Consider the following 21653-nt stretch of genomic DNA (forward strand, 5'->3'; position numbering starts at 1 on the left):
CTCTCTGCTTTCTCCCTTCTCCTGCTGCCCCCTCCCTCAAAAATGCTAAGAATTCAGCAGGAAGCTGACTCACAGTCTAACTGAGCATGTACACTTGATTTCGGTCTCGGTGCAGGAGTGAGGCATTGTGGGAACTTTCTTTACACAGCTCAGCGTTTTTTCTTCCTGTCTGGCTTCTGATCATCTGAACAGGTGAAATATGGGGAGACTTAAGGGCACTATTGAGACAACTGAAGGTATGCCTGCAGCTTGAGATTAACTCTTTATTAGCCTTTCCTTCTCCTTTAAGATGGGCCATATCGGATTGATAAGATACTTCAAAAGACTGGATGACAATGCGGGATACAGGCTGTTGGGATGAGGACTGTATCAAGTGCTGATGTACTCCTTGCCCCAACATGATGTTTAAACCTGCCCGGGCCTCATACACAGGCCAATACACTCAGACAGTTGGGCAGCTTTTATAAGCCCACATATGGCCACCTTTAAAATGTAGAAAGCCGAAACCTTCTCCAGCCTTTGTGCATCTTTTTTTTTTTTTTTCTTGAGAGCAAGGGTGTCTGGGGTGTCAGAACCCATTATCTCTTACTGTATATAATGTATTTGGGGGTAACTACTGTATAAAATTTATTTTTAGATGCAAGGATAAAGTCCTTGGAAATCATTTGCCATTAGTTTTATAAATGGCCTTTATTGTACAAGCTGATTCAGAAAGCCTGAAGCTAAAGACATTTGTGGGTGACTTTTCAACAGTGTATTTTAACTGGCATAGAATTCGCTTAAAAGGAGAAGGAAAGGCTAATAAAGAGTTAATCTCAAGCTGCAGGCATACCTTCAGTTGTCTCAATAGTGCCCTTAAATCTCCCCATATTTCACCTGTTCAGATGATCAGAAGCCAGAAAAGAAGGAAAAACGCTGAGCTGTGTAAAGAAAGTTCCCATAATGCCTCACTCCTGCACCGAGACCGAAATCAAGTGTACATGCTCAGTTAGACTGTGAGTCAGCTTCCTGCTGAATTCTTAGCATTTTTGAGGGAGGGGGCAGCAGGAGAAGGGAGAAAGCAGAGAGCTGCCTGTCTCTGGCACAGGAATTACAGACACAAGAAATCTTTTGACAGAGAAGTCAGTGCAGCGTTTCTGTGTGCTTATGACTGTATTTACATAGACCTTTCTGATAAAGCTTACTTAGTTTTTACCTTTCTTTCTCCTTTAAATCGCCCATGCTACTTTATAGTAATGTCATTTGAAACTGCCTCACACAGTACAAGTACAGGCATTTCTGGGCCCAAAAACACACTTTAGAGCAATTTAATGATCACCTGTACTAGCAGTGTTGCGTCATTTCTATAAGGGCTATAGCGATGAACGGTTGGTAAAATGCCAGTCACCATTCTTGATAATATTAAATGAAAAACATTCTGAGTGACGCACATGGAGAGGTGAAAGAATAGCCTCTGTGGCAAAAACCCAAGTGGTTTTCCATGGAAGTCCACCTGTCAGTGCTCCCTGTGCATCAGCCACAGTGATTATTATTTGTAATCAGATGCAGACAGGGATGTTTTGACCAACACTCGTTTTCCCAGGACAGCAGAAGCATTCAAAATTCTATATAACTCTAACCCGACTAACAAATGACCTCCTATCGGCTAAAGCCAAAAAACACTACTCGCTACGAATACTTCTCGATCTCTCTGCTGCTTTAGACACTGTGGATCACCCTCTTCTCCTCCAGACTCTCCACTCTCTTGGTCTTCGTGACAATGCCTTATCCTGGTTTTCATCTTATCTCAGATCGATCCTTCAGTGTCTCTTACAATGGGGAATCATCTTCTTCCTTGCCTCTTTCGGTCGGGGTTCCTCAAGGCTCTGTCCTGGGCCCCTTACTATTTTCTCTCTATACCTCCTCACTTGGCAAACTAATAAATTCTTTTGGCTTTCAGTACCACCTCTATGCTGACGATACTCAGATCTATCTTTCCTCACTTGATCTCAACCCAGAGCTTCTAACTCGCATCTCTTCCTGCCTGTCCGCTATCTCCACTTGGATGTCCCAACGTTACCTTAAGTTAAACCTCTCTAAAACTGAATTGGTTCTCTTTCCCCCATCCAATGCCCACATTGTTCCTGAGGTATCTATACAGGTTAACAACTCTACCATCACCCCATCTTCCCAGGCCTTATTCTTATTCACTCTTATAATATCTCGCCTGGACTACTGTAACTCCCTATTAATTGGCCTTCCCCTCCAAAGACTGTCCCCTCTCCAGTCCATAATGAATACTGCTGCCAGGCTCATACACCTCTCCAACCGCTCCTCCTCTGCCATGCCACTCTGCCAATCCCTGCACTGGCTTCCCCTACCATCCAGGATAAAATTCAAACTCCTGACTCTCACATTCAAAGCAGTTCATAACTCTGCCCCACCCTACATCTCTGAACTTATCTCTAGGTACCATCCAACCCACTTGCTACGCTCCTCTACTGACCTGCTCCTCAACTCCTCTCTCATTCCCTCCTCACATGCTCGTATTCAAGACTTTGCAAGGTCTGCCCCCCTTCTCTGGAATTCGCTCCCACAAACTATCAGACTTTCTCCCAATCTCTCTGCCTTCAAGAGATCTCTAAAAACCCATTTATTTAGAGAAGCTTACCCTAATCTAGTTTAGCAATACCCTGTGCCACACTTCTGGTCATGCCCATTTCCACACCTTGTGTCTCAACCCTTTCTCCTTGTAGATTGTAAGCTCTTTTGGGCAGGGCCCTCTTCACCTCTTGTATCGGTTATTGATTGCTTTATATGTTACTCTGTATGTCCAATGTATGAAACCCACTTATTGTACAGCGCTGTGGAATATGTTGGCGCTTTATAAATAAATGTTAATAATAATATGTAAATGGGACACACAATGGGCAGTTTGAGCCGTACTGTAAATATTGAAAAATACAATTAGCTCTTTTAAAAAGATAGATTTCCATACAGGATTATGGGGTAAACTATTTTAAATTATATGCTGTTTACCCTAATTAGCTCAAGAAATAAAAACTATACACTTTATATTATAAAAAATTTAGTAAAAAAAAAGTAGTAAAAAGTATGTTGGGCACAAGCCCTATTCGCTGACCTCATGTCCATGTACTGCCCCTTTATAAGGGCTATTTGTTTAATGTACTCAGACACACACAGTATGTAGTGGCACCTTGGGCACTTCAATCCAAAACAAAAGCAGGTGCGAGCAATATAGTAAGGTACAAGCAATAGCATAAGACTACACAAAGTTAACTAAGTGTAGTCACAGAAACACAGGGTTATGAAGCGAAAAGCTAATTATTTTGTTCAAGACATTGGACCAAAATTTTTTACAATGATCTGTGCACTACATTAAATACTCTTCAGTACAGTATTATTCCTTGCAAGTTTATTTCTTACCTTGGGTAACTGTCTCGATATATGAGTGTAGGAGCAAACAGGAAGTACAAGTATTGTGTAACTTGGGGGACAGGAACAATTGCTGGAACAGAAACCGATAAAATTAGGAACAAAACTAAAAAGTATTGGATTATAAGGAACTACAATATACATTGTGTTCAGAGAATTACATTGTGGAAAAAGCATTTAAAATGAACTGGGTAAATAAGGTAATGAAACATTACACATTAGTGTTTGGTGTTGAAAATGTAATCTGCCTATTGTTTTATTTTAAAAAGTCTATATTATTTTTAAAATTATATTGTTTTGTTCTTACAGCCTCAGCTGAGTTACAGATAAAGAGTTCAGTATAAACACTATCGCAAGAACTAGGAAGCTGCAAACAAAACTAGTTTCAATCTCTGTTTGCCCTGATTAGTTCAATAAATATTTATTCTTACAGAATGGCAGCCCTAGGCGTAACGCTTAATAAGATGATATTGCAGGTCTATCTCTGAGTTTGCATGTGAAACATAACAATTCAAAATAATACTCACATGATTTCTCCTTTGTAAAGGCAAATATTCGAGGAACGTTTTCCCTTACAAACGAATGCGATTTCATAATGAGCCGAACCTAAGAAGACATGATGTAAATAAAGCAGAAATCTTGATAATATTTAGTTAATTTAAACATCTCTGGATCAAGAACTCACCTGCTCCAGAATGATGATAAACCGAGATGCGGGGGGTAAGTCATGGTGCAATACAATGTATGTAGGCATAAACCCAAGGCCCAGCATCTGAAAGGTCATGAAGAGAAGGCCGAAGAAAACAGAACGGATGCTACGATGAAAAGATGCCCGGTAACCCCGGGCCCATGCAGAGAAAAGTCCATAGGGAATGAGGAAAGTGCTCAGGAACATGCAGAGCCATGTGGAGATTACAATAGGGAATTTCCCAAAAGCATACACTAGAAGATCAAACTCCAAAACTAACCTGCAATATAAGATTGAACAATAAGATAAAACAAACCTGTACCTCTGTATATATTGTGAAATCTTCAATAAAAGTTTAAAAAAAAAAAAAAAAAAAAAAAAACAATAATGGCCTTGCAAAAGGGGGTATTCTATTGTTAACCCCTGAAGACTCAAGATTCTGTTATTCAATGCGGCAATTATTACACTATTGCCTTGTGGATTTTGACTATCACTTTGTAGATTACCTGTAAAGTCTTGGGGACATTTCCTGTACAACAATTTTGAATAAAACTACAGGGATGGGGTGGAGGGGTGAAATGAGGGATCCCGCCAAAGAAAACTATATTTTGCAACATCCCACCTCACCTTACCATGTGTTTGAAATTCATCCTGATGAATTAATTTGATTTTTTTTTTAAATGCTTTAGACAGAAGCAAATATATCCACAGTTATTATAATTACATTAATTAATTATGATTAATAGGTGAGGTGAAACTTGAAAAATATACAGTTGAATGCAAATTTTCGGACACCCCTGGCCAAATTACATATTTAGTTATTTTATGAATGAAAAGTAGGAAACAGCTACTGCAGGAAAACAACATATTTGCAATTATCAATGCACTTTTACATTTTATTCAGAAACTTTAAAACTAAGGAACAAAGAAATAACCATTATTACTGCAGATCTTAATAAAATCTCTGACACCTCAAACTTTGGCCTGTTGCTCAACAACCACAGGCTTCTTTAGGGTGAAGACACACAGAGCTACTAGTAGCAGCTACTTGTCATGGCTACTAAAAAAGACAATGCTGATCATTTACTGATAAATGTCTTAAAGTGTTTTTTAGCTATTGTTGTATGGAAGGTTATTTTCTAGAGCTCAGTAGCCTTGAAAAAGTAGCTGCTACTGGTAGCTCAGTGTGTCTTTACCCTTAAGCAACTGAAAATGATACTAAATGATGCATACAAAGCAGACATAAATGCTATAAAAAGATTGCAAAAGGGTTCCAGCTTGTAATTTCCACTGTCTAAAATGTTATAAAGAAACAGAGCTAGCAAAACTGGAAGTCAAGGCGAGATAGAGGAGAAAACTTTCAGAGAGAACTGCCCATATGCCCGACAGAAAGGCAAAGGCAAAGAATAGGCTAAAATCCTTAGAAGACCTGAAAGGCCCGTAGGTGGATACAAAAGGTGTTTACAAACTCTGATCTGTGCCAAAGGAGATTAAAAACGAACTTACTAGGGTATCAAATTCTGCTATGCTTCAAATTTAACTGTTTTCTTTGTTTCTAGATTTTAAAGTTTGGAAAATAAAATTGTGCGTTGACATTTGCAAATAAAAACGGATTCCTGCAGAAAATGTTGTTTCCACTTACAATTTCAGAGAAATTTGGCAAGGGGTCCCCAAACTTTTGATTTCAACTGTAATACGCTCATTTATCAATTTTCGACATTGTTTTTTTTAATTCAAATACACTTGAATTTCTAATGCTTGCTTATTTATTAATTAGAAAAACTTATTAGAATAAAAAAAAAACTCTAATATCTCGAATTTGTGAGTTTACAAACTCCAAAAACTTAAAAATCTCAATTTAAAAATATGTCTTGACTTTGCCTAGGACAACCCTTGGCTCTCAACTTCTAGAGAAACTTGCAAACTTTTAGATGGAGAAGTTTTATATTTGAGTTTTCAGATTCTGAACCATAATTCAATTGTATGTGTGAGTTTTAGGGCTAAAAAACTCAAATCATGAAAAAAAATCAAACTCAAACGTTGATAAATCACACTCCTAAGTCTCTTTTCTTACAGCACAATATTCCCTTTCTGTAAATTAGGGTACATTAAGTTTCTATAACTCATTTACATACATTGGTTAAGTCTTGCCTAATTGATACAAGTTAATGTAATAAGCAGTATATTTGTTTACTACTCGATTTTCCTTGAATGGGATGTTGTATAATAAAAATTATTAATTTTGTATCTTTGTTTATAAAGCGTTAATAAATCCTTAGTGGTGAGTCATGGCAGGGATATCTCTCAAGTGTCATGGGGTGACTTGTGTAACTGCCAAATCAAGGCTTTTGCAGTGATAAGCAATGTTGTAAGAGGAAAAAAAAGTGCTAGCGTTCAGCTTCAAGGACAAAATTAAAAAACTCTCAAACAATGCCCAAACATTGGTTATACTGACTGTTGAGCATAAACTGACAAAAATGCTATCAGTTCAGATCCCAAACCAACCATATCCCTAAAATATCCCCTTTATTTTTTTTTAAAGCACCAAACATTATCTGGCTGGTGTAATTAATGCAGCTTTGCCCACACAACCCTTAATTTTGTCCATTATACCTATTAAAAGAAATGTTCAGTTGAATACAAAAACTGTATGCGTTTGGGTTTAGGAATTGGGATACCATTCAGCATTGTTCAATTAGAAGAAGGTGGTGGAGGATCAACAAAATTTCCCACCTACTCTCCCCCACCAAAAAAAACAAAAAACACACTTTGCAATTTCCCCCAAATTGAATCAAGAAGGGAAAACGGGTGTCTTTGGACCTTAAACAGCCCCGCCCCAATGTGAGAATTATTATTAAAAGATGTACAGCACTGTACATTTTTGTGTTAACAGCCATTTAACTGGGACATTACTATTGGGATACTCTTTAAAACAATGCTACTTCATCTCATATGATTTTGATATCAGTAACAACTCACCAAGATACACTACTACAATATCTGTCTAAAAAAAAAAAAATATCACATTGAAAATATCACACAATATCACATATTACCTGCCCTCATCTATGAAGTCCACAACCAAAGTACTCAGGATGAAGAGTATAAGAAGAGCAATAAACATGTGGTAGATGGTACGAATGTGATTCACTTCAAAGAGTTCACTGTGGAGAAAGGAAACTGTATCAGCCATCTGACACTGATTGATGCGCTGTTATTAGAGAATTCTGGCCTCAAAGACCTATTATTTGCTTAGACAGTTTGGTTGTTAACTTTGCACCTATGGGAGAATACCCTGAACATCCATTCTAAATTATCAATACAACATATCAAAACTGCTAATGGTCAAAATAAAAATTCACCCACCTGCAATCCATAAAGAATTTACAGTCAATACACAAGAAATGCCATTACCCTACGGTACGAATGCGTGGCTTGTGCCACATCAGGAGAAAAGCAGGTCCCAGCAGCCAAATGAGTTTTGTTATTTTTCTGTGTGACCATACCAGACTACTTTTCCATAAAAAGAAGGACCTGCTGCCACCTAGGCTTTCATTGTTCTAACTCAGGGATCTCCAACCAGTGGCCCATGAGCAACATGCTCACTAACCCCTTGATGTTGCTCTCCGTGCCCCCAAACCAGGTAGTTATTTTTGAATTCCTGACTTGGTGGCAAAGTTTTGGTTGAATAAAAACAAGATTTACTACCAAATAAAGCCTCCTGTAAGCTGATAGTGTGCATAGAGGCTACCTAATAGCCGATATTAGCCCTTATTTGGCACCTCCATGAACTTTTATGATGCTTGTGTTGCTCTCCAAATCTTTTTACATTTGACTGTGGCTCACGGGTAAGAAGGGATGGGGATCCCTGTTCTAAATGAAGCTGGCTGAAAAAATTGCTAACCACTGATTGGTTGCTATTTATTCTGTCTACTCTTTGGAATAAAAGCACTAAGGCTGTTTTGTTGTTTGTTTTACCAACTTTCACTTCCTTCCTCTCATCAGCTAAGCTAGTTCAAAGGGATACTGCCATGATTTTAATGGTATACTATTTATTTCAAAATGACACTGTTTACATAGCAAATAATTAACTCTACCATTTAAAATTTTATTCTTTAACCAACAAATGAAATTTTTGTTGCAATATTGGTGTGTAGGCAGCCATCTCAGTGCATTGTGCCCGAGTCTGAGCTTTCAAAAGGAGCCAGCGCTACACATTAGAACTGCCATGTAACTGGAGGAGTCCCAAGCCGGACTTGGATTTCTTACTATTGAGTGCTATTCTGATATTTACTGGGAGCTGCTATCTTGCTACCTTCCCATTGTTCTGCTGATTGGCTACTGGGAGGGGGATGATATCACTCCAACTTGTAGCTCAGCAGTGAAGTGTGACTGAGGTTTATCAGAGCAAAGGTCACATGGCTGTGGCACCCTGGGAAATGAAGAATATGGCTAGCCCCATTTCAAAATTAAATATAAAAAAATCTGTTTGTGTCTTTGAAAAACAGATTTGAATGCAGGATTCTGCTGGAGAAGCTCTATTAACTGATGCGTTTAAAAAAAAAAAAAAAACATGGTTTCCCAATGAGCTCTGTATAAACCACTTGCCTCCCAACCCAATCCCCGCATTACCTTTGTTGTGTCTGTCTCAATCATTTTCTATGGGGTTTTCCTGTGTGCTGGTAATGTGATTAAAGGAACAGTAACACTAAAAAATGTATATATTTTAAAGTGGACCTGTCACCCAGACATAAAAAGCTGTATAATAAAAGCCCTTTTCAAATTAAACATGAAACCCCAAATCATTTTTTTATTACCACATCCATACCCATTATAAAAGCATTTAAAAATCCCAACTGTCAATCATATATTGACTGGGGCAGACAGTTACTTTCACTTTCAATTCAGAACTTCTTAGCTGTTACTGCACTCCTCACATTGCCCCTCCCCTCTCACCATATAATTGTGTAACCAGTGCATGGAAATGGGCATCAGGTCCCCCCATACTGGCACAGAAACAAGATTTTGGCAGGATGCAATGATAACTGCTTTGATAACAGTGTCCACAAAATGCTGCCTGCCTGCTTGCTGCAATTGTGAATTCCAAGGCTGAAGAAAATAAGATTAAAATAATTTATATAGTGTAAGTAAAGTTTATTTTGCTTGAAAAACACAATAGAAAACAATTTGGAGTTATTTCTCAAGGTGACAGGTCCCCTTTAAAGAAATTAAACTATAATGTACTGCTGCTCTGCACTGGTAAAAGTTTTGTGTTTGCTTCAGAAACATTACTAGAGTTTATATAAACCCTTGTGTGTAGCCATGGGGGCAGCCATTCAAAAGGAGAAAAGGCACAGGTTATATAGCAGCTAACAGATAAACCCTGTAGAATACAATGGTGTTTTATCTGTTATCTGCTATGCAACCTGAGCCTTTTTTCCAGCTTGAATGGCTGCCCCCATGGCTACACAGCAGCTTTTTTATATTAACTATAGTAGTGTTCCTGAAGCAAACACCCCAGTTTTACCAGTGCAGGGCCACAGTATGTTATATTTCCATTACTTTAAAACGCTTTCATTTTTTGGTGTTACTGTTCCTTTAATTTTCCACCCCCTCCTCACACAATTGCATGTAAGAACAAGGACGCTGGAAAATGAAAGTCCTTTACCTCAGGAGCTCCATCCCTGAAACCCTCTTTAAGCAACTTCTTGGAGCACTAGTACAGTATCTAATTTGAAGTGAACACCTTAAATAAATAAAATGCACCATTTAAAGTGCACTAAAATACCTATTTAACCCTTTAACCCCATTAATATTTTCAATCTTTGGTGTGATTCATTATCAGTTTGTTAACCGTCAAGAGCACCTTTTTCACAAAAGTAAAATTTAAAAAATGAAGGATTTAACATCTATGTGGAATTGAGTTTACTCAGTATTACTTGTGGTGTTTGGGCACTGCTGGTTCTGCACCTTTAAAATATGTGTAATCAGCGTCTACAACTCTACAAAAAAAAAAAAAGTACTTGAAGAAACACCAACTTACTCCAAAAGTGAACGTCTTGAAACAAAGAGCTTTCCATGCTCAGGAAGTGCCCTCTGTCCTCTGTAACGTAACCACAGAACACAAAACAATTAGGTAAAGACAAACGATGCCCCAGCATCCATGGAGAACCGTGGACATTACATATGCTTATTAAAAAAAATACAGGCAAATCAGTGTCTTTGGAACAGAAATATACTGTATTTTCAAGTACAGTTTGTGTTGTTAAATTGAGCTGTTACTGCAAAGAAAATTATATTAAGAAACTGAATTCATTATATACATGTCTAAACAAATGTAGTGTTCTATATCACTCTAATCTTTGTGGCTTGCTGTTTTCATAACAAACAAAAAAAATACGCGATTCCCATTGCTGTCCCATTGTATTGGCAGATCACTGTGCTACAATGAGTTGTAGAAATGGTCTTTAAATAAATGAATGCTCTAAATAGACCTTTATTTCTGCAAGCAAAATTGAATACCGACTGACTTTGCAGCTATAACAATTTACCATGTGCTATATTTCTTAGGGCAATCACACACAGGGAGATTTGTTATCTGTGTTCAAAAAAAAAAAAATTGCTACAAATCTCCCAGAAAATGCCTTGCACAACACTAACACTGAAATCAGTGTAAATTTACATTACTTGCAGCAATTCGGCTCAAGTGCAAGGCAATGACTGCTTTTGCATTTTCCCAGACCTTACTCTAGGTGAGTGATGGAGCCGAGTCCATGAGAAGGAATGAGAAGGAGAAGGAAGGCAGATCTAAGTGAATTCCTATATTGGATACTGTAGGTTTTAGTAGTGGTTTTTACCTACCTGATACCACAGAATTTGTTTTGGTGGCACGACTTAGCTCTACTAACTTTTATTGAATTTTCCTATATTATAGTCCCTTATGCTTGTCTTTTTTTTCCTCTGTATATTTTAATTCCTATGCACTTTATTCTCTACAGAACTGATTTATTTTACCTGGCTTTTTGGCTGTCTTTCTCTGCATTCCCAGGGTAGAAAGACTGTGTGTTCTCTAGGACTGTGGATTCTTCTATCAAGTTGTTTACAAACTCATTCAAGTGCCCATCCACCTCCTTCATCAGCTCATTCTTCAGGTGCTATTTTATAATATATAAGACATCATATTGTAAATCAGCATTAGGCATAAATGACATATCCATCAATCTTAATGAATGTGTAATAAATACACACAGACAATATTGTGTGCAGATTGAGGAAATTGACTTGTCATTTTGTTTTAATGTTCTCTGTAAATATATCATTCATAAGCTACAGTTTGTAAAATGTTACAATCCTATCTGTAGGCTTTAATGTAAGGATTAAAAGGTAAATTTTACCTCTGCCTTTTTTCTCATTTCCATTTTCCTGCTGATCACATGCTCCAGATCCACAAGTCCTGCCAGAAAATAACAAAGTCAGGTCACTGTGCACCATAAAAGAGAAAAAAATTAAGTTAACAGAGAACAAGGCCAGTTGCTGAATATGCATTATCTGGCAAGCTAAGCTCAAGTGTTGTAAACAGGAAACCTTGATCAAATATTAACTGCACAGTTCTGTAACTGGATAAAAACACAAGGCTGTTGGCTAAACACTTTAAAATGGGTCCCATCCATTTATATGGATATATTGTACATATATTGGATATTTATATACACCAATATTTCAATCACAATCTACCTCAGGAAATAGCTATTCCCTGAAGATCACATGTAATTGAAAGTTCCAGTTGAATCAGGTGCTTTGCACTATTATAGAAAAGAAACAGATAAATCCACTGTTTTTACAAAATTTCCATCTATACAAGAAGTCAGTGACTGTACCAAGATCAGGAGGTTCCTCCAAGATTTATGAGAAGGCAAGGAAATAACTAGTCAGGGAGGCCACCAAGACGCCTACAGCATCATTAAAGGGGTTGTTCACCATTGCACAACATTCACAAATCTAACAGTTCACATTAATAGAACAATCTTTGCCATATACATAGTTAACATAAAATGTGCAGCTGAAGAGATAGTTGCTTTTTTACTTCCTTATATGTCAAGTCATGCATTGTACATGTATGGAACCCATTATCCAGAATGCTCGGGACCTGGGGTTTTCCGGATAAGGGGTATTTCGTAATTTGGATCTCCTACCTTAAGTCTATTAAAAAAATAATTTAAACATTAAATGAACCCAATAGGATTGTTTTTGGCTCCAATAAGGATTTATTGTTGGGATCAAGAAAAAACGTACTGTTTTATTATTACAGAGAAAAAGGAAATAGTTTTCAAAAATGTGAATTCTTTTATTAAAATGAAGTCTATGGGAAATGGCATTTCCGTAATTTGGAACTTTCTAGATAATGTGTTTCTGGATAAGGGGTCCGATACCTGTATTGGTAGCAGACTAAATTCCTATTGGCTGTGTCTCCTGTCAGTCTGACGTTGATGAAGATCTTAGTTAAGGAGTTAAAAGTAGCTCTTAGGAGAAAGCTGTACTAACCCATGAAAAAGTTACCTAACAGGAGCACTAGACCAAGGAAAACCTTAGCTATCTACTTTACAGGGGGTGTGCCTAACATTTTATCACCCCCCAGTGAAACAGACTTTACACATTCTTTAATGTCCAAACTCTTTCAGCAGTGCTCAATTTACCTTACCTTTACTTTAATTGCCTCCACAACCTGGCAATCTCAATTAATAACCAGAAAATACCATAATAAAGGAACAGATGTCACAGCTTAATTCATGATGTTTACTAGTGTTGCAAAATGTTTCAGGCCCAATCGCTCTTTCTCAAGCTTTATGCTGTTTACTAATGTTGCAAAATGTTTCAGGTCTAATCACCTTATTTGAGAAAGGGTGATTGGGCCCAAAACATGTTGCAAAAGTATGAATTAAATAGCACTCCCTTTAGGCAACAAGCCACAGTCGAATTGTGGACCACAGCAATCACTTCTTCCAAATATTCCAAAATATTGTGTAATAACTGGGAGTGAAATTTTAAGTGGGTTACAAAACACCTCATGAGCAATTTGGGTTTGTCTGTTGACCGAGTAGCAGAGACAGCAGGAAAAACATTCCAGAAACTGTACTCATTTATTAACGTTTTTTTCACACACACACAAGTAGATTAACAACCGGATACCTTTAATGGCTAACTAAAAATAAATACATTGCCAATTTGGGTAAGAAACCTCACTCGTGCAAGTGTTTACAAAGAGAGGCCCATAGTGTACCAAAGTTTGTCAGTTAGGGAACTATTATTTTTTTTATCACTTCTGCTTGTTTTTGTTTGTTGGAGAATCCCAGACTAGTCATTTTACATACAATCACAATAATTATTTTCACTCTGTTACGTACAGTGTGTGATGATTAACAGTCAAACAATGCACTACTGAAAGTAAATAATCAACCAGTTTGTAGTACACTAGACATAAAGACCTATTAGAACTGCAGCCTTACATATTTATAACTAAGCATTATGGCTTGCGACATTTTACAGGTCCAGGCGAGCAAATAATTTGTTTTATGAGGGATAAAAAAATATGTTTTTTTTCTGCATTAGTAGCCAAGCTGGGAGGGTTTTCTTTTTTCCAGTCAAGACTGTTTCTTAGTCCATTGAGTGATGACTTATATAACTGACTATGACTATAATTGAGATCAGAACAAAAGCTTTGTGTTTCTGCACTAGCCTTTTCACAAATGAAAAATCATTTCATTGTTTTATAGGTCTGGAAGAGATTAAGTTAACTGAGGCAAATCTTTTATTTGAGATGTTCTCGTTTTATATTAGTCATGATTACACACCCAAAGACTAAAGTCACAAGTAAAAAAAAGTATTAAAAGCAGGAAGCATGCAATGCAGTTTCACATGACAGTGATGCAGACAGGAAAAGCTCTTATTAAATACTGCATCCTCAACAATTAACTATATATATATTCTATAGATACATTTAAAAGGTATTAGTTGGGAAACAGGTTTAAACATTAAGGGGAACAGGGATAAAATATACAATAAAAACATGGTCTAAATTGGGGATTTATATATGATTAATTACATGTAATATGTTATTTTATAAAGCAAATATTTTCCAGTCTCAAAAATCATTGTGCTGTAAGGTACATGTATAGGATCTACTATCCAGAACGCTTGGGACCTGGGGTTTTCTGATGGGGCATCTTTCTGTAATTTGGATCTACATTTCTTAAGTCTACTTTAAGTCATTTAAACTTAAACAAACACAAAAGGATGGTTTTCCCACCAATACGGATTCATGCAGCTTAGGTAGAATCAAGTATAAGTTACAGTTTTATTATTACACATTACATTATTATCCTTGGACAGAGAGTTTGGATCTGTATTTCTTTAAAGACACTGTGGGAATCTTAGTGTGACATTTGAAGCCAGCAGGTGTGAGTTGTGAATGTTTTTACTTTGGAAAATCATAATTCTTTCACACCCTAAATTGCACTGAAAAATAAAAATCGAAAGCCATGTTCCACTGTAATTTCGTCTGTAAATTGTGCGTTGTGTCTTCTAAAGTTCTCCTTACACTCTAAATCCATCTAGCCACTACTATGAAGTCCACACAAGAAAAATATACTCATACACAAAAAAAGACTGACAGAACTTTGTTAAAATATGTATGTGTGCCACTTTGTGTGATAATCCCATCATAGGCTCTGAATGTTACATTTACTGTCACTGAGAGCCAAAATCTAAAACAATAAATACAGGAGAAGCATTGTAAAGACAAAGTCCCTGAGACTCTACTAAAGAAAGACTTTTAGCTTTACGGCTATATGTAAATGTATATACTATTTAAAGCAGTATAAGTATCTCTGGTCATTGTCTGTAGCGACTCTTGAAACAAAGTAGCAGAAGACAGCAAGTTTACAGACCTGTGAAAAGCATGTAAGATATTGTGGGAATTGGAGCCTTGGCGGTCAGTGAGACTGCTACATTGTTTCAGCCTAAGTTAGAACCAGCAGTGCAGCATAAGATAAATACTACTTTTAAAGGGACAGTAAGCCCTCACATGTTCAAAATGACTTTAATGAAAAGGGCTTGTGTTGATTGTACTTGTTGACTATTATATTAATCACACACAAAAAAGTGTTTTTTTGTTATTTCTTGAGGTAAACAGGACAAACAGGGAAAGTGAAGTGGTATACAACTGATCAACTGAACAGGCACATATAGTAGAAGTGGCTCTACACTGGCATGTGGTGAAAGTGAGAAATAATCGCTAGAGGTTTAAAAGTCATTCTTACCATTACTCACTGTCCTAAACACTCTGTCTTCTTCAGTTCTTCTTGCGACATCCTCCTGCTCAGAATGCACAGACTGTTTTGAGATTACCCGTCGACTCCGCAGCACACGGCTCTCCTCGTCTGACATTTTTTAAGTTTTCTATGTATTTTATAAGGCAAAACAGAATGAATATTAGATATCAGCTTCCCCAAAGTAGAACTGAAAGGGAGACATTTTGTGGAAGAAACGAGTCTTATGGAGAGGAATTAACATACAGAAAGCATGAAAGCCAATATAGCACAATGTAAAAAGAACAATGGAGGACACAAATATCCGTAGAACAGTGAAAGTCAGTAGTTGTGAGGTTTGGATAGAAAACAGTAGCAGATAAAATTGTTTGTTTGCTTTAATACAGGATGTCATTATTTGCAGTTCCGTAAAACACAGAAGTAATACTAAGGTTACTGTTCTCTGGCAGACTGCCCATTTGAAAAACAAGCCAAACACAAGTACTTTCTTTCTTCAGCAGGTAGTTTTAAAGTGATACTGACATGAAAAAACTACTTTTCAAAATATTAATGTACATAAAAAGCTATATATAGGTTGTGTTGATAGTGTTCACTGACAAGTTTGCTTTTGTAAGTTATTGTAACATAAAGTCCCTAAACCTGACTGTTTTGCCAACCTGACTGTCCCTTCTGAACCTGTCAGTTATAGCTTCTAATGCGAACAGACTACTGCGGCACAAATATGGCAGCCCCCTCATACTGGAACTTGGGTGATCAGATAGGTAATGTAAAAAGCATTGGGCAAATACATTTAAGGCAACATAATAATGCTCATGAAAAGACAATGTTATAATACTGTATATTAAAAAACAGTTTAATTTCTGGTGTCAGTTTCTCTTTAAGGACCAGTAACAGCAGCATTAAAAAAACTGTAACCCACATATTATTTATTTGTTGATGCAAACTGCCCTAATTCCAGCAATTTTTTAGCTCTGTGGGAAAGAAAACCCCCAGAATGTCTCCCAATTAATTTAAATAGCAACTGCTTGAACTGCATGCATTTATGGATCAGGTGATTGTCACTCAGAAATGCTGATTGGTCTTTACTAAAACAAGATTGTTATCACTTCTGCTGTGTTCGGCCATCTCTTATCTGTTGTCTAAACCAAGAGTCACCAAGTCTATTAAGTTTAGTGTCAGTATTGTCATCATAATCTGGATTGAGGTGGTATAAAAAAAATTTGAAAATAATAACTGATCTATTCAAGAAAACCATAAACATATATTTAAAAGGAAAATTCATTATTAGTCACCCAATAAACCTCCTGCCTTCAACCAAATGTTAACGTGACCTAGAGCAAGCATGATATAGATCTTGGGAAGATGAATTATCAGGCTGATAAATTCCACAGAGGAAGTTCAGAGGGGTAAAAGTGATAATGGTCAATAAAAGATTTACAGTAAACCAATAAATGGAAAAACTGTCTTGGCTTTGTCAAGATTAACCCTTCTACAGCAAGGATTCAAAGTTTAAAGGCATACTATCAGGCTACTGCCACATGGGGCAGTTTATCAGCCTGCGTATAAGTGCAGGCAGAAAAACTGCCCCTCCTCCCCTATTCACACTTTGTTATGTTTGCACCCAGAGGCACTGTGTCAGCCTGAGTGCAAGGAGCGAATTTCAGTGTGAAAATGCAAGTTTTCATGCCTGAATTTGCTTCATGTATCTGCACCCAGGCTGACACAGTGGCTGTGGGTGCAGTCACAATGAAAAGCAGATCAGAGCCGAGGGGCAGTTTCTCAGCCTCATACATAGACCAAGAAACTGCACCATGTGCAAGTAGCCTAAGGCACTGTGCAGTATTAGCAAAATAAATAAAACTTATTTTGAACATGCACTGTTATAGTTTTAGTAAAATCCTGTTTAATTTTTATAGCAAAATACTAATATCATTACTATCCTTAATTTATATTGCGCTGACATATGCTGCAGCAATTACAGATCATTAACATTGGTCCCTGCCCCAAAAGAGATTATTAATGGATCATTATGCCCTTACTACCTCCCCCTACCTGATTAGGGGAATTGGTGTTAAGATAGAGAAACCACTCTGTAACATAAGCCCCCTTCCCCCAACTCCTGCCTATGGGGCCTTGCATAAATATTCACACCCTGTCCTGCACAGGTTGTGTTACATACTGCAGTTTACCTTTATAAAACATTTTCAGGTAGTACATGACAATTGTTTTGCTTCACTAGTTTTCTAATTTTACTTTTCTTGTTATCTCAAACGCAAGCTTTAAAATGAAATAAGATTAGTCCCAATTTCTCAAATTTCCCAGTAGCAGCACAGTAAGCCAGATTGCTGAACTACTAACTTGTTAAAATTTGGCACAAAAGTTGATACATTTCTTAGCAGCAGGGATAGCTTCAGCCTCTCCAAAGAATGTTTACAGAGCAACTGTTAAAGTCAAGGGGGACAAAGGAAAACGGATGTCTGCTGTATGGTATTTCTCCTTTCACAGCCACTTTAAATGCATGAAGCGGAGGCGTCCTGCTTAAAGGTTTATCCTTTAACCTGCATTAGTTTCTGCTGAGAAGTGTGTCAACTAATGTATGCAATGTTAACAGATTAGAAGGTAACCTAGCATATAGCACATATAAGAGAAGGAGGAAAAAGGTACATTTTGGAAAAACGGTATACATTTCTGTTCTTTTACTATTAGAAAATTGTATGTTTTGTATAGGTGAACTTTCCCTATGAATCTGAATGTCCAAAATATTTGTTATTGTGACACAAGAGTAAATCAAACAAAAAAGCAGACATTTGTTGGTTGCATAACTATTGACCTCGCTTGGTTAAGTATATAACTTTGCCCACTAACCAGAATTGATATTGGCCCACCTGTCTGGGCATATATGCTCTACGTTTTTGAGATAAGTCAGATGACACCTACATTGCCAATGGTATCACATATTCGCAACTGGATTGAGATAGTGGCTTTGACTTGGCCATTGTAGGCCTTTTTACTCTAAAACCACTACAGTATATTTTGGCCTTGTGTTTGGAATGACTGCCCTGCTGGCAAGATTCAGTTTTTTTACTAGAGATTTTCCTTGTATTTTTCACCATCCATTCTTCCTTATATTTTAATAAGATGCCTGGGCCCTGCTGATGAAAAGCCACAGCTTGACCAAGAGGTACTGGCACCCAAGGCAAGTACCTTGTCTCACTCATGCCACCAACCACCCACTTAAGATCACTACCCTGTCCCCCTTTGAAATGCATTAAACTGTATTCTGCTAAAAATACAAAAATCTTTCAGCTAGAAAATAATTCAAAACACAAGGCCAAGCAACATTGGAGTGGCTCAACAACAAAAAGATGGCCCAGTCAAAGCCCAATCTTAATAATCTGACTAAACTGAATAACATGGAGAAAAATCTGCCTGGAAGAATTTTGAGCTATACATTTCCTACTCCATGTGAGACTACATTGGTATGCCTGCTCCTTAATTTATTTTAACCATCCTAGAGGAATCAAATCATTTAAAGAGTATGCAAAGCTGCTTGTGCACATTCCCCAAAAGGCTTGCAGTTGTATTTGCAGCCGAAGGCAATTCTATCCAGTATTCTCTTGGGATGGAGGGGTGAATATTTATGTTAACTAAAACCCATTATTGTTTTTTTTGTCTAATTTTCCATTGTGTTACTAAAAACATTTTGCACCCAAAACGTGTTAAGTATGTTTAAATAAAATATAAGGAGTAGTTCATTATAAAAAGAGAGATATGTTTTAGCTACAAATTGGCGAGAGGTTAAGATTAAGAAACCAATAAAAAAATAAACAATCACATACTTAGATACAGACATTTGGTCGGATTCAAACATTAAAAGGAAAACAATTCCACCCCTTTTCAACCCCTGCAAAGTCCACCCCCCACATCTTCAAACGAGGAGGAAAGGTAACATTACTAGGGGGTACCAAATGTTAGGCATCCCACAATGATTGTAATCACTTACCTTTTACCCCAGGCTGGTGCCCCTGTTAGGAGAAAACCGCAGCAGCCCAAAGTAGCTGCGAGAGAGCGATCTTCTTCCCAGTGCGGTTTTCTCCTAACAGAAGCCTGCCTGGTGCAAAAGGTAAGAGATTACAATCACTGGAGGGATACCTAACATTTTGCACCCCTCTGTGATTTTTAACTTTCCTTCTCCTTTAAATTCATCAACTTGCCTCTCAAGAGTCAGTCCCCTTACCCATAGTACAAGTAACAGAAGGAATGTGTAGTTGGCAGCAGCTATAATGGCTGCATCTCTCCTGGTACCCAACCTTCATGGCAATGACTGCTGACCCAGAGTGTGCTCACTGAAAGCCAGGAGCAGGTTAGTATTGGAATGAATTATCCATTCAAGATCTGGTAACCCTAACTAATTCTGTTGTGGCACTAGACCTACCAGCAACCCCTACTGTTAAAAGCTGCCACTTCCAAGGTTAGAAATTCACTTGGTTCCTCGAAAAATAATCGTATTTTTTCAGAGGATATTCTCAATACACGAATTATGAATCTACTGAGTGAGATTCTAAATGGTTCTAAATGCGTTCCTTGTAACAGGTATACCGGCACCACTGACACTGAACAACAGGACCGCCGTCAGTCGTGGACAAAAAGGGGCAGGCGTCCCGGGCCCGGCGAGTTTGGGCTCTTAAGTGACCCTCGCTGTGCTGCGCTTACTTGGATTACCGGCACCCGTTCTGTCAGTGAATGGCAGACTTCGGGAGCGATTTCGGCTGCAAGGTTGCCTGCAGGTTCTTTTCCCTACGTAGATTTCATACTGCCCAACAGTCCCACTTTTCGCAAAGCCCACAGCCCCAGATCATTACTTACACTTGCCGCAGAACAGTTAAGTGCAGGCACCTAGCCTCCAGCCTTACAGAGAATCCCCAAGCCACAAATCCCATTACGCGAGATTGGCGTCACGAATACACGTAAGCGCAGTGACGCACACGGAGCCGCCTTGTGGGAGTGGCGAGTCGGCCGTAATACAGTCGGAAGCTGCTATGAAGTCACCGCAGTTCCCTTTGAAAGCTGTTCTGTCTGTTTTGAAAAGAGAAAAGACTTGACTTTAATGTTGGTTTCTTACCGTGCCTGCGCTGCAGCTCCCAATTTCCTTAGAAATCATTTGTATTTGCTGCTCAGAGTTCTGACTTGTGCCAGGGAAATAAAAAGAAAATACCTTTTCCTGGTTGCCAACAGTACCTGCTGCCATTAGAGCAGCTACTCTTGAATAAAGGAAACTAGGAACAATTGAATTTGTCATCTTTTAGTTTTTTTCCTCGTTTAATGAACATTATATATGTTACAATAAGAATCTCACATCTGAGTAAATAAAGGCATGAACATCGTAAAACCCTTTATGCTTATATAATAGCATAATCATAGGTAACTGTTTAGCTTAAAGGAACAGTAACGCCAAAAATGAAAGTGTATTAAAGTATTGAAAATATAATGTACTGTTACCCTGCACAGGTAAAGTTGTGTATTTGCTAAAGTAACACTACTATAGCTTATATAAATATGCTGCTGTGTAGCCATGGGGGCAGCCATTCAACCTGGAAAAAAGGAGAAAAGGCTTACATAGGTTACATAGCAGATAACAGATAAGCTCTGTAGAATATAATGGGGCTTTATCTGTTATCTGCTATGTGCCTGTGCCTTTTCTCCTTTGAATGGCTGCCCCCATGGCTACACAGCAGCTTACTTATATAAACTATAGTAGTCTTTCTGAGGCAAACACACCAGCTGTACCAGCACAGGGCAACAGTACATAATATCGTAATTATTTTTATACACTTTCATTTTTTAGTGTTACTGTTCCTTTAAAGCGTCAGTGACACGCAGCTTAATACTTTAGTTAATCAAAAATAAAGTAGCAGGCATCTTAATACCTGCAATAGGTTCACCAATGAATTGCACTTTGTGCCATTTGCCATTAAAATGTGTCCCAAAATTACTTTGTACAGCATATTTAAAAGGGGATTGTCATCCAAAATGATTTGTTTGCTTAATTAAGGAAAATGTAATTTTAACCAGAATTCTTTTAACATATGACTGAAAAGTGCATTTGATATGAGATACAGCTGGGGTACCCAGACTTTGTCACCCCGTGTTCTACTCTTGCCGCCTGGCCTCTGTCTTGAGGTCTACTGTAATAAAAATAGTGCAAC

At 37.7% G+C, this 21653-nt stretch overlaps 1 protein-coding gene across 2 annotated transcripts in view; it reads right to left on the reverse strand.

Moving 5' to 3' along the window:
• Positions 1 to 20352, reverse strand: part of soat1 (sterol O-acyltransferase 1) — a 29064-nt gene extending 8712 nt beyond the window's left edge. Inside the window, exons 1-9 of one of the 2 annotated variants that reach the window (XM_012960608.3) lie at positions 20161 to 20265; positions 15439 to 15577; positions 11518 to 11576; positions 11138 to 11277; positions 10167 to 10226; positions 7180 to 7287; positions 4121 to 4403; positions 3963 to 4041; positions 3427 to 3508 (exon numbers count right to left, since the gene is read on the reverse strand). In XM_012960608.3, the coding sequence (XP_012816062.1) occupies positions 3427 to 3508; positions 3963 to 4041; positions 4121 to 4403; positions 7180 to 7287; positions 10167 to 10226; positions 11138 to 11277; positions 11518 to 11576; positions 15439 to 15565 (938 nt within the window). In that variant the 5' untranslated portion in view covers positions 15566 to 15577; positions 20161 to 20265. 2 annotated transcript variants of the gene reach the window in all.
• Positions 20353 to 21653: the final 1301 nt, after the last annotated feature.

This window comes from Xenopus tropicalis, chromosome 4, assembly GCF_000004195.4.
Source record: "Xenopus tropicalis strain Nigerian chromosome 4, UCB_Xtro_10.0, whole genome shotgun sequence".
Classification (NCBI taxonomy): domain Eukaryota; kingdom Metazoa; phylum Chordata; class Amphibia; order Anura; family Pipidae; genus Xenopus; species Xenopus tropicalis.